Source organism: Heteronotia binoei, chromosome 3 (genome assembly GCF_032191835.1).
Source record: "Heteronotia binoei isolate CCM8104 ecotype False Entrance Well chromosome 3, APGP_CSIRO_Hbin_v1, whole genome shotgun sequence".
In the NCBI taxonomy this organism is placed as follows: domain Eukaryota; kingdom Metazoa; phylum Chordata; class Lepidosauria; order Squamata; family Gekkonidae; genus Heteronotia; species Heteronotia binoei.
Window position 1 is genome coordinate 107591255 of NC_083225.1, and position 12941 is coordinate 107604195.

Genomic DNA, 12941 nt, shown 5'->3' on the forward strand with positions numbered 1-12941 from the left:
TTGCATACACTCATTGATTTTTCTTAAGTCCTGTAACAATCTCCATTTTCCTGATTTCTTTTTGACAACAAATATAGGGGTGTTCCAAGGGCTGGTACTAGGGCGGATGTGCCCAAGTTGAATCTGCTCCTGGATAAGGGCCTCCGCCGCACGGAGCTTTTCTAATGGAAGCGGCCACTGATCTACCCATACTGGGACTACTGACTTCCTCTGTATAGGCAGGGCGTGTAATGGCGCTGCTGGGGAGGCCCTTAGGATAAATTTGTCGTGATTTTTGCTCCTAGTTCTGCCATTAAGTCCCTCCCCCATAATGTCACTGGTGTTTTCATGATTAGTGGTCACAGAACAACAGTCTTTCCTTCAGATTGAAATGTTATGGGGTGGATACTCCTTTCAGCAGCTGTGAAGCCACCTACTCCATACACACTTGCAGTAGGGCCCTTAGGCATGTTCTTAGGCCAATCCTTTTCCGCAATAACAGTAACATCTGCCCCTGAATCTAACATGCCTTTTATAGTCCTCCCTGCCATGTTGACTGAGAGGTAGGGGCGGTCAGCAGACATCTGAATTGTTGCCATGGCTGAAGTAAATGGCAGCGCTGCTAACTCAGTCACATCTAAAGTTGGCATTAATAGGACAGATGCCACCCTCAGGCCTTCTGGTATCTCTGCATCTGCAGAAGCCCATACATGCAAGGTAACATATGGCGAACATGAAGAAGCAAACACTCCTGGGATCAGTCTCCAATTTGGAGATAGCAAGATTGGCAAAAAGAGCCCCAAATATCTTGATGGGATAGCAGTAGGTAAAACTGCTTGGACCGGGATGGTGGCTCCTGCTTGCAGAGTAACTGCTTCATTAAGAACAACAGGTATGGCAGAGACCTCCCCTGATATTGGTGGGGAGGGGTCATTGACCCGAGGGATTACACCCTTTTGGCCATTCCCATAGTTCTCATCCCCATTTATTTGCCCCGGGCCTGGGGATGGCCCGTCATCTCGTTTCCCTGCTGCTGTTCCATAGCAGGTCTACCCTGAACAGGGCGGGATCTGCAGTGGTTGGCCCAATGAAAACCTTTGTGGCAGATGGGACACTTTTTTGAGGGCCTATTCTGCCCCCTAGGGTTGGAGCGACATTGAGCACGAAAATGGCCTTCCATGCCACACGCATAACAGGGCTTTCCACTTGCTGGATTTGATGAGCCTTGGGCAGTCTGAACTGCAGCCGCCAGAAGGCGGGCTGCATGGGATTGAGACCCCACATTTTGGCACACTTTGAGCATAGATTGACTATCAGTGGTTGGATTGTTATAGATAGGTGTCAAACTGCTTTGCAATCCTCATTAGCATTTTTAAAAGCCAGTTGTTTAAGCAAGAGTTTTCTAGCCCTGGCACTGTCAATTTGACGCTCTACTGCCCTCATTAGTCTATTAACAAATTCTGTATATTGTTCTGTGGCTCCCTGGCGAATATTGGCAAAACTGGACAAGGTATTGTCTCCAGCTTCCAGAATCTTTTTCCACGCTTTGATAACTAGTGCAGCTATCTGAGAGAGTGCTCTGTCTGTTAGCGCTACCTGCTGTACAGCTGTGGTATAATTTCCTTCCCCAATTAACATGTCTTGGGTAATATTAATCACAGGATTTGCTGCTGCATTTTGCGCTGCCTGTTCATTGGCAGATTGCCTCCACTCTTCGAGGCAGAGTAGACCTTGGGCAGGTGGCAACAGAGAACGCAAAAGCATTTTCCAATCAGCTGGAGGGAGACGTTGGAGTGACAGGCTTTCCAGTATAGCTCTAGTATAAGGTGCCTGAATCCCATTGTCCCGGACTGACCTCTGTAACTCCTTCAGGGTCTGGAGTGGTAATGGGTCATAGCTATCAGGGACAGCTGGCGCTCCTCCTGCACCTGGGGCTCCTCGAATAATTGGAAAAACAGCTTGAGTTTGACCTACGTCCCCATCCTCCAGCACTGCAGTTTGGAGGGCTGCATCATTGGAGCAAGCACAATGTCATTAGATTGTTCATCATTTATCTCTGGGCCATCTGGTGGCTTAGGAGGTGGTGCAAGTCGCCCTAGGGGTGCTGGAGGTAGGATCTGAGGTAGGGGAGCTGAAGGAATTAGTCCAACCTCCATCTGCTGATTGAATAGGATGTTGGTGGGTGTAAGCCCCTTTAAACAAGCCCTCACTTTACACCAGGTGAACAGAACTTTGGCAGTGACCCTGGGATGCTCTTGGAAAGCAGTCCCAATTTTACACCAATCTTCCAATTTAAAAGTCCCACTTTCAGGGACCCAGGGACAGATATCGTCTATGGCGCGAACAAGGTCACAAACTTCTGTCTTAGTTACAGAATGTCCTTCTTTGGAGAGTAAATAATGTATATCTTGACAGAAATCTGCTTGAGCAGCACTTAACGAAGACCCCATCTTCACTACAGTGTGTGTGTGGTCTAACTTGACAAAACAACTCACCCAAGGGATCTTGAACAGATGAATAGGCGCCGTGGGGCCCTCGCCGGGCGTATGGGTGAATGAGGACCAAGCAGTAAATCAAGTTATCTTATCTTGTTATCTCTTCGCCTCACGACGCGGCACCAGTTGTTGGAGTACCTGCTCCTAACACTTGCGATGATGATAAGAAGATTTATGAGGCAATAAAAACACAGGCAGATTTCTGGAAAAGTTTCAAAGCGTGCTGGAGAGCGTTATGCAAGGAAATCAAGGCTTTAGAAGCTCCTCCTCGCCACGACTGCACGTTTCTTTTATACATATCATGACCTCATAACATTCCACCTGTACCAGCCAATTAATCATCGTGTCTATTCTGTCCAGCAACAGCGGGCACATGCGTACATTAAACAAACAACAAGTTTTCTTCTGATAGTAAATCAAGTTTGCATGCAAAACACTCCGTCCACATTCTTATCACTCTCTGTTCTCAAAATGCATTCCTACAGTATTGGTCACACTAATGTTAATGTTGACTCTTGTGAGCCGCCCTGAGCCTGCCTTTGGTGGGGAGGGCGGGATATAAATTAAATAAATAAATAAATAGTTGGATGGGAGACCACCAAGGAAGACTGCATTTGCTATACAAAGCAATGGGAGACCACCTTTACTAATCTCTTGCCTTGAAAACGCCATGGTCTTGGGGTCACCATGCTTTGATATTTATTTATAAGTGGAAAATGACCCTGTTTCCTATGTTTTTCCATTAGTTTGCTTAAGAAAGTCCTGTGGAGAGATGCCAAGAACATTAGCAGCCTTTGAAACATATAAATTACATTTTAGACTTACATTGTGTTTTCAGCTGCACTTCTACATCATTTTATTTCAGACTAACATTCATCTGAAAACTTTCGTTTCAGGCCTACTGGCGGTCTTGTGCAATGCTCTTAGGATGTGTGCTGGAACAGGCCTTCAAAGATGACTACTTGATCACTCTTGTTAGAGCACCAGAAGTGCCAGGTGAGGTAATATAAATGCTTTTTGCAGACTTCTGTTGTTCTTGATAAATTGCATATTGCATTGCATGAGTAAATGATGTTGGTTATCAGCATATTTTCTAGTTAGGAATTGGATAAGTTGTTTTAATAATAAGCTGACTGGAAAAGTATTTCCTTTTATCTCTCTCTTGACCCTACCACAAATGCATGTTATGTAACTTCTGGTTCCAGTATTTTTGTGTGGAAAGAATACAGCAGTGACTCCCCCCCGCCCGCCCGCACTTGGATTCATAAGTGATATACAGCTGGTGTCATTGATAGTTATTTCTTCGATGGGATTTAAATGGCATATATGGAGTTTCCATTCTGTTCCCCACCCAGGAACTGGTCATCTCAAGGCCTCATTAGCACTGTCTTTCAGTTTATGTCCTGAAATTATTTTGTATTATTGCACCATTGCAAACTGGAATCTTTCTCCGATTGCAATAGTTCTTAATGAGTAAGGTAAAAATATTTTTAAAAGTGATTTACTAAGCTTAGCAGGTACTTGTGGAGGCTATTTTACATTCCATATGCAAAAACCTCCCCCCCCCCCCGCAAAATCTGAAATGGTTGGCTGATTTTTTTAGATGTTTATGCTGTTAGCTCTCTAATCCATGAGCTCTGCATAAAGCATAAATATGATATAATTTCTGCTTATGCAAGTATTATTAGCTTCTCTAATATGTATTTACTTCTTGATATTTTGAATTTTAAAATAATTAGTGGTTAATGCTAAAACCTCTAAGCCCCACTGTTTTAAAAATCTGTTACGTTTAAACCTACTATGTGGGTTTCATTAAGTGATTCTAGCAACACTTCAGTAGCAGTCTTATGTTGACTTTTGTTAAAGGTTTTTAGTAAGTCTGATGATCAGATTTTAAAATGCCACTTACGCTTACTTGTAAATATTCATTTTTCCTTTGAATGTCGATTCCAATCTTTTCCAATATAATAGTGGTATTTGGCGCTTTCTGCTATGATGTAATTTTGGACAAAAGGCTGAATGATTGGAAGCCAACAGAGGTAAGCATAGTAATGAGTCTCTGGACAGATTTCAATGTGTCCTTTGTGTTAGGGACAGCCAGCTGGTCAGCATTACAAAATGTGATGGATGTTTTCATCCACATATAGATCTACTTGGGTAAAAATTGTTTTTGCTAAATTGTAAAGAATAACCTGCACTGAATAATCCTGCAAAAACCCTCCATGGGATCCGGGATTATTTTAGCCCTGACTTTGAGCAGGTCATTGCTAAACATACCTGTGATTGGGTGAAGTGAAGGTTCACCCTTTAGGTTTTTGTCAAGCATTTATAAATCATGGGACCTAAGTGTAGATGACTGGGGAAGGCAATGGCAAAGTCTGCTGTGAAAACGTGAAAAGCAACGTCACCCCAGAGTCGGAAACGACTGGTGCTTGCACAGGGGACTACTTTTACCTTAAGACTGGAGTGGGTGCATATTATTTACAGGGAACAGTATACAGGTTTGGTGCTATAAGGCCAAAAATATGAAATTTATCAAATACTCAAATAATCTGAAGCAAGGCCTCTTGCACTATTTGATCTACTATAGGCATATATCAAAGGCAGTCCCCTGTGCAAGCACCAGTTGTTTCCAACTCTGGGGTGACGTTGCTTTTACTACGTTTTCACGGCAGACTTTTTGATGGGGTGGTTTGCCATTGCCTTCCCCAGTCATCTACACTTCCCTCCTCTCCCCCCCCAGCAAGCTGGGTACTCATTTTACCAACCTCGAAAGGATGGAAGGCTGAGTCAACCTCGAGCCAGCTACCTAAACACAGCTTCCGCTGGGATCAAACTCAGGTTGTGAGCAGAGCTTAGGACTGCAGTACTGCAACTTTACCGCTCTGCACCACAGGGCTCTTTCCGCATATATCAAAAGATTATATCAAAAACTTGTCCTGTTGTTACTATAGTATTTGCTGTTATAGGTAATAAAAGCATTTTGAAGATTAGGTCTCATGGTAAAACTTTTAAACTTGCAATATGATCTTTTAGTATGAAACACAAGCAGTAATATTATTACAGCCAAACATACTAAATGAAATGTATTAAGTGGGATCAAAAGTTGTATTTCTGTTGGTGGAGAAACCTTTCACTTACAATAGTTTTCCATTAACAGGAATATTCCATCTTGAAACAGTTTTAAAATAGTTGTTTTGGTTGTCAAATTGAATCCCTTCCGAATGTATGTTGTATGAAGAGCTATCATGTTATATTAAACGCTACAGATTCCGCTTCTGAAATTCTTCTCACTTTCAAAAAAAATCTGTTTTATAGTTGACATGAGACAGCTGGTTCAGACCAAACTTTATGAATGACCCTCTGGCTTGTTTGCTCATTCTCCTTGCACACTGCCACTTCTTCCCCCCTTCCAGGATATTTATTAATTTTTTAATGAACAACTTTTATAAGGATTGCCTGAATGTGAATCCTAGAGAGCAAAAGGAACTTTCTCACATCCACTCAGAGTGAAAACTAGAACATATAATTTTCTTTTAACCAAGCTGTATCCATTAATATGACTCAGGTTGATTTTGGAGTAACCGCTTGCTTGCTTGTAAGTGAAGCAGTGGCCTAAATTATTTTCCATGATATGGGATCCATGAAAGGAGACACCTTTTACTCAGGACAAAACCAGATCAAAAATTAACAGTGAATTTGTCACACCTGTTAATCTGTCTCTTGGTTTTAGTCCAAGAGCTTGATCATAGAAAGCCAAGCAGACATTACAGTTGGCTCAGGCAGACTCTGAAATTAAGTTATCTGCATTATTAGAATTGTGCAGTTCTTGCTTGTTTCAGTAATCTGTTGTTGCTTAATTTCAAGGAAAACCTTCATTCTTTTACAAAAGATGTTCACAAATTAATTCACAAAGATCTGCCTTTTGAAATTCTTGATGTTGATGTAAAAGTGGCACTTGAAATATTTCAGCATAACCAGTGAGTATTAACATAGGTCTTCTTCAAAAATATCTGTCATCTGATTTTCTGGGATCTGTTGTATTTTAGCGCATAAATGAGTATATAGAATTTACAGAAATTTAAAAATCTATACTGAGCTACATTGGGTTTTTTTTTTTTTACTTTCTGGGCTCTGCAGACTTTAAGCTTTTCATCACTCTTTCCAGCAGATGGCACTAGAATGTGTTACTAATACAGTTAAAGAAACCTTGAACTTAAACTGTAGTCATATGTTTTCTGTAATTTAGTACATGTAGTACAATCTGTACAATGTCTTGTGCACTAGATTACTTAGTCCAGTGTACTGCAAAGAGCTGTCATAGGGATGGACTGTCAGAGAATGTTCTTTAGGCATCTATCCTGGTGGAATATTTCTGCTTCCCAGTCTATGTATCTTGTGAATTGTTATGATGAAACAGGATGAGGATTTCAGTTACTGTTATTCAGAGCCACGAAGGTTGCTCCATGGATTGTTGTTTGAGAATAACTAAGGAGGACGGAGGCAAGACAAATTGAATCCTCATTCCTGTCCTATTAAGGATGGCAGTTAACAAGCAAAAGAGGCATTCATGAATGTACAGAAGGCAGTGGAGTTACATGTGTGTATTAATTCTTCCAGATAAATTAATTTGTATTGTATACTTTTTGAAACTCCATAACTGTTTTTGTTCCGTAGGTATAAACTGGATGTAGTTAAGCAAAAAGCTTCACAAAATTCTGAAGGAATAGTGCAATTGAATAGGTGAGTAAAAGTGCAGGTCATCTTGTTTTAGAATTAGGACATTCTGGAATGGGATCTGCTCCACTTTGAGTCATTTTGGGCTTGAGCTTCCTGAAAAATAATGAACAACAACAACAACAATTTTTATTTATATCCCGCCCTCCCCGCCGAAGCAGGCTCAGGGCAGCTAACAACACAATTCCATTCACAATGAAGATAAAATAGTAGACTTGGCTGGCAGTCTTCATGCTTCTTTCACTTGTGACATAAGCAAATTGGTGGCAAATAATCTTTTGAGCTTGTTCTGAATTTTACATGGGAAGAAAGTAGCAGTTGATAGACTATCTGCCCATGTTGGAGTATGGGTACAGAGTGAAGAGATGCAGACCAGAGTCTACATGGTAGTTCGCATAAGTTGTCTGGGTGCCTGGTACTCAGTACTTGCTCTAGGAATGTGCTGTGGTTTAAAATATAGTGCAAAGTAGTGATAGGTGCCTTTTACAGATGTTTTCACTCCTTGCAAAATAAACTGCCCTCTGTCTTTGACAATTTTTAAAATCCCTTCATGAAAGGGTAGAAAACTGTTCGTGAGAGCGTGAGAGTATGCATGGTGTTGGAGGGAGTGAGGTACCAGTGCAAAAAGAATCTCAATGCAGAGGAGCACCAACCATGTTTGGAGGCATTTTGTTCCTGGCAACAGGTGAGGGAGCATTCTCCTCCCCCCCCCCCCCCCCCCAGAGCAACAAATTGAGAAAGAGTGAGTATAAAGCCTATCCAAAAAATCTGAACCCTGAAATGGCAAATTGAACTTGTAAATTTAATGGTGTACTAGTAGTCTTCAAGAAGGGGGAAAAAGAGGATACGGGTAACTGCCGGCCTGTCAGCTTAACGTCTATGCCTGGAAAAGTTTTAGAACAAATCATTAAATAGTTAGTCCTTAAGCATTTAGAAAAGACGGCTGTGATTACTAAGAGCCTCATAGGATTCTCAAGAATAAGTCATGTCAGGCTAACCTTATCTTTCTTTTTTGAAAAAGTTACTACCTTGCTAGATCAGGGGAATGCTGTAGACATAGTTTATCTTGATTTCAGTAAGACTTTTGATAAGGTTCAACAAAATATTCTTGTTACAAGCTGGTAAAATGTAGTTTGGATCCTGTTACTGTTAGGTGGGTCTGTAACAGGTTGACTGATCACACCCAAAGAGTACTTGTGAATGGTTGCTCATCCTCTTGGAGAGGTGTGACAAGTGGAGTGCCTCAAGGATTTGTCCTGGGACCTGTTTTGTTCAACATCTTCATAAAATATTTGGATGAAAGAATAGAGGGAATGCTTATTAAATTTGCAGATACTAAATTGGGAGGGGTAGCAAATACATTAGAAGACAGAGTCAAGATGCAGGATGATTTGACAGGTTGGAAAACAGGGCTAAAACAAAATGAATTGTAATGGGGATAAATGTAAAGTTTTGCATTTAGGTAGGAAAAATCAAATGCATCATTATAGGCTGGGGGAGACTTGTCTTAGCAGTAGTATATGCGAAAAGGATCTAGGTGTCTTAGTGGATCATACACTGGATATGAGTCAGCAGTGTGAAGCAGTAGCTAAAAAGACCAATGCAATTTTGGGCTGTTATCAGCCAGAGGTATAGTGTTCAGATGATGCAAAATGATGGTATCACTTTACTGTGCTCTGGTTAGACTTCATCTAGAGTATTGTATTCAGTTTTGAGTATCACAATTTAAGAAGGATATAGACAAGCTGGAATATGTCCAAAGGAGGACAACAAAGATAGTGAGGGGTCTGGAGAGCAACTGCTATGATGAAAGGCTGAAGGAGCTTGGCATCCTTAGCCTGGAGCAAAGACGACTGAGAGGTGATATGATTACCATCTAGTACTTGAAGGGCTGGCATATAGAGGATGATGCAGAGTTGTTTTCTATTGCCCCAGAAAGGTGGATCAGAACTAACAAGTTGAAATTAAGGAGGTTTTGACTAAACGTTTGGTCAGGGATCCTGGAATTTTTTTGCCATCTTCTGGGCATGAAATGGCGTGACAGGGTCTGTGTGTTGTGGGGGTATTTCTGAATTTTCTGCATTGTGCAGGGGGTTGGACTAGATCCCTTCCAATTATATGATTCAAACCATCATTCAGCGATACATGTACAGCCAAGGAAGGAGAGTGGCATGAGGTCTGGCCTCCTTGTATGGTGACCCAAAGACCTTCATGTTCTGTCAGAGTGGCTGATGTCAATGCAGGCATGCAGATTACCTGGATAGAGCTAGGTAACATTGCCCTGTTTGCCAGGCTATAACATGTTACTATTTTGTTTCTGTAGCAAAAGCAGTTCTGAATAATCACCCTGTGATATTCCTTAAGTGAATTGTGTTTTAATTTATGTTAACATAGTAGCATGTTGAATTTTTGATTTTCAAGGAACTGTAGTCTTTAAATGTTCTTATTTCATCTTGGGCACTTGCATGCCTATGTAAAATGGTATAATAATACAATGTATAAATGTTCAAACTAAATTGCTATATGAAATGCTGTTTGCTAGATGCTATAGAAGATACATTGAAATTCCAGTCCAGTGACTCTTTTTTGTGGGGATTTAAAGATGCTTCTTATGAATGCAGATTGTAATAGACATGGTGCTGCTTACAACACACATCTATAAATGATACCAGTTTTCCTTAAGCAAATGATTCTACACATTGAGAATCCTTTTATTAGTAGTAGTAGTAAGAGACACTTCCACTAGAGAATATTGAATGTCATATCTGTGTGCAGTTAATTAATCACTTTGACTCTTCCCCAACCAGGTTTGGTGACTATGTAGACATTAGTGAAGGCCCACATATTCCCAGAACAAGTTTTTTTGGCCAGTATCAGGTAACAGCAGCTCATAATCTTGAAAGCAGCCAGTCTGAACTAATAAGAAGAGTCCAAGGTCTCTCTGTTCCGGTTGAATTGAAGGTAAATCATCCATTCATCGGTGAATTTTTATGATTAATGTAAAAAAACAACAACAGTGGAGCAGAAATATCAGAGCCTTGCTTCTTCCCCTTAGCCAATCCCACCCCTCCCCCCCGAATGCTTCAAATGCAGAAGTTGCACATTACTTTTTGGGGTTGTCTCTCTGTCTCTCTCTTTGTCTGTCTCTTTGTCTCTGTCTGTCTATCTCTCTCCGTAACTATCCATCTTACAGAATGACCCAGTCTAGCTCTCCCAGTATCAAACCTTCCCTTTTTGGGTAAGGTTATAGCGCGGGTGGTGGCAACTCAGCTACAGGGATTCCTAGAGGACACTTCTGCACTGGATCCATTCCAGTCCGGCTTTCGACCAGGTCACAGGCTCATAGATGATCTCATGCGACATCTGGATCAGGGCGGCTCAGCGGTGCTGTTGTTATTATATCTGTCAGCTGCTTTTGATACGGTTGACCATCAGCTACTGACTAGCCGCCTTGCCGATGTGGGGATTCAGGGGTCCGCCTTACAGTGGTTGACCTCCTTTCTCCAAGATCGGGGACAAAGGGTGGTGATAGGGGAGGAAACATCCCAGAGGCACTCTCTCAGTTGTGGGGTGCCACAGGGAGCAGTCCTATCCCCGATGCTATTTAATATCTATATGCGCCCCCTTGCCCAGATTGTCAGGAGGTATGGACTGGGTTGTCATCAATATGCAGATGACACCCAGCTCTATCTATTGATGGGCGGCCAGTCCGAATGTACCCCGGAAAATCTAGACCTGGCCCTTCAAGCCATAGCTTCATGGCTCAGGTTGAGTCGACTGAAATTGAATCCGACGAAGACGGAGGTTCTCTATCTGAGCTGGGATGGTCCGGGGGGAGGGGTTCATCTGCCGGCTCTTGACGGGGGTGCCATTAATACCAGCCCCGAAGGTCAGGAGCTTGGGCATGCTCCTTGAGTCCTCCCTTACAATGGAGGCCCAGGTAGCAGCCACAGTTAGATCCGCCTTTTTCCACCTTCGGCGGGCACGGCAGCTGGCCCCATTCCTGGAGCACAACGACTTAGCAATGGTGATCATAGCAATGGTGATCACTGAAACACTCTCTACATGGGGCTATCCTTGACGCTAATCCGGAGACTACAGCTAGTGCAGAACGCTGCGGCGTGGCTTTTAATGAGACTCCCTCGATGGGAGCACATTCAGCCGGTGCTGAAAGAGCTGCACTGGCTTCCTGTTGTGTTCTGAGTTCGTTTCAAGGTGTTGGTGTTGACCTTTAAAGCCCTTTATGGCCAGGGACCTGTCTATCTGCAGGACCGCCTTTCTCCGCATATTCCCCAAAGAGCACTGCGTTCAGGGACGAAAAATCTATTGTCCATCCCTGGACCAAAAGAAGCCAGGTTGCATACGACACGAGCCAGGGCCTTCTCAGTGGCAGCGCCAGAACTCTGGAATGCTCTCCCGGAGGGCCATAAGGGCCCTGTGGGATTTGTCTACATTCTGCAGGGCCTGTAAGACCAAATTGTCCTGACAGGCCTTCGACATTTAACCGAGAGAGAGCTGCCACTGGACATTATATAGAGCTTCATGCAGAGTACCAATGGTCACCATCGAATTTTCAGAACCACTATACTGTACTGTATTAGTACAGCACCATGAAATGTTTTAAATACTTTAAATATGTAATTATGTTTTATATGTTTTATTGGTTTTTAATGGAATTAATGTGATGTTGTGAGCCGCCCTGAGTCCGCTTGCGGAGAGGGCGGGATATAAGCTTAACATAATAAATAAATAAATCCCATTGACTGTGGTGTGCACTGTATCAGTGATTGGCCTTTCAGACATCACTTAAATGCACTTTTGTGGCATTGGCTGACTCTGCTCCTCTCCCCTGCCCGCTGCTGGCTCCAGGGCAGATGAGAATTGGGCCACTGGGGAACTGGTAGACAGTGGCTCTTGCTAGGCAACCAATGTTGGTTCTCTCAGTAAAAAGCAAACGAGCTTGGTCCTGTTATAAAAGGCAGGGGAGAGGAGGCCCTTTTCAGGCCTATTTTGGCCTTTGATAGAGAACTTGTTGAGACCAGTCCTGACTAGGGCTGCCAGTTTTTAAGGAGGGCAGGGGTTGGGGAAGGGAGAGGCCTCAGCTGAATATAATGCCATAGAGTCCACCCTCCAAAGCAGTTATTTTCTCCAAGGGGAGAGAAATCTGTTGTCTAGAGTTCATTTGTGATAATGAGATCTTCAGGCTCCACCTGGAGTTTGGCCACCCTAGGCCTTTCTGTTTTATTCTGCTCAGCTGCAGCCCTGCTATGACAGGCAGTGTGACGTAGCAGTTAGCATTTCAGAGCAGGACCTCCCAGGCCCAGTTTCTTTCTGTGGAAGCTGACTGGGTGATTTCTGACCAGTCACAGACTTTCAGCCTAACTTACCTCACAGGGTAAGTGTAGATCAAAAGGGGGAAAGGAGAATGGTGTAAATTGCTTTGGTTCATATTGTGTAGAAAGACTGTGTTTTTCCTAGGTAGAGGCTGCAGGGAAGGAGGAAAACTGAAGTCAGATCAAGTCCCCTACAGAAAACAGCACCTTTGGTGGGTGGGAAGACAGCAGTGGAGGGGGGGCACTTGCCCAGAGCCTCCCTCTAGAACCTGTTGTATTTTTCTCCACAACAGGCCTTATTCCTTGTGTGTGTGTGTATGTATGTATATATATGTTCTCTGACTGGAGATTATTGCAAGTTTACAGAAGCTTCCGTGGTCTTAGGTGGACCCATTGT

At 42.8% G+C, this 12941-nt stretch overlaps 1 protein-coding gene across 1 annotated transcript in view; it reads left to right on the forward strand.

The window, feature by feature from the left end:
- Positions 1–12941, forward strand: part of MRPL39 (mitochondrial ribosomal protein L39) — a 38225-nt gene that overhangs the window by 21302 nt on the left and 3982 nt on the right. Inside the window, exons 4-8 of the mRNA XM_060234384.1 lie at positions 3371–3470; positions 4446–4513; positions 6342–6454; positions 7152–7217; positions 10019–10172. Of these exons, the coding sequence (XP_060090367.1) occupies positions 3371–3470; positions 4446–4513; positions 6342–6454; positions 7152–7217; positions 10019–10172 (501 nt within the window). The remainder of the gene's footprint in view (positions 1–3370; positions 3471–4445; positions 4514–6341; positions 6455–7151; positions 7218–10018; positions 10173–12941) is intronic.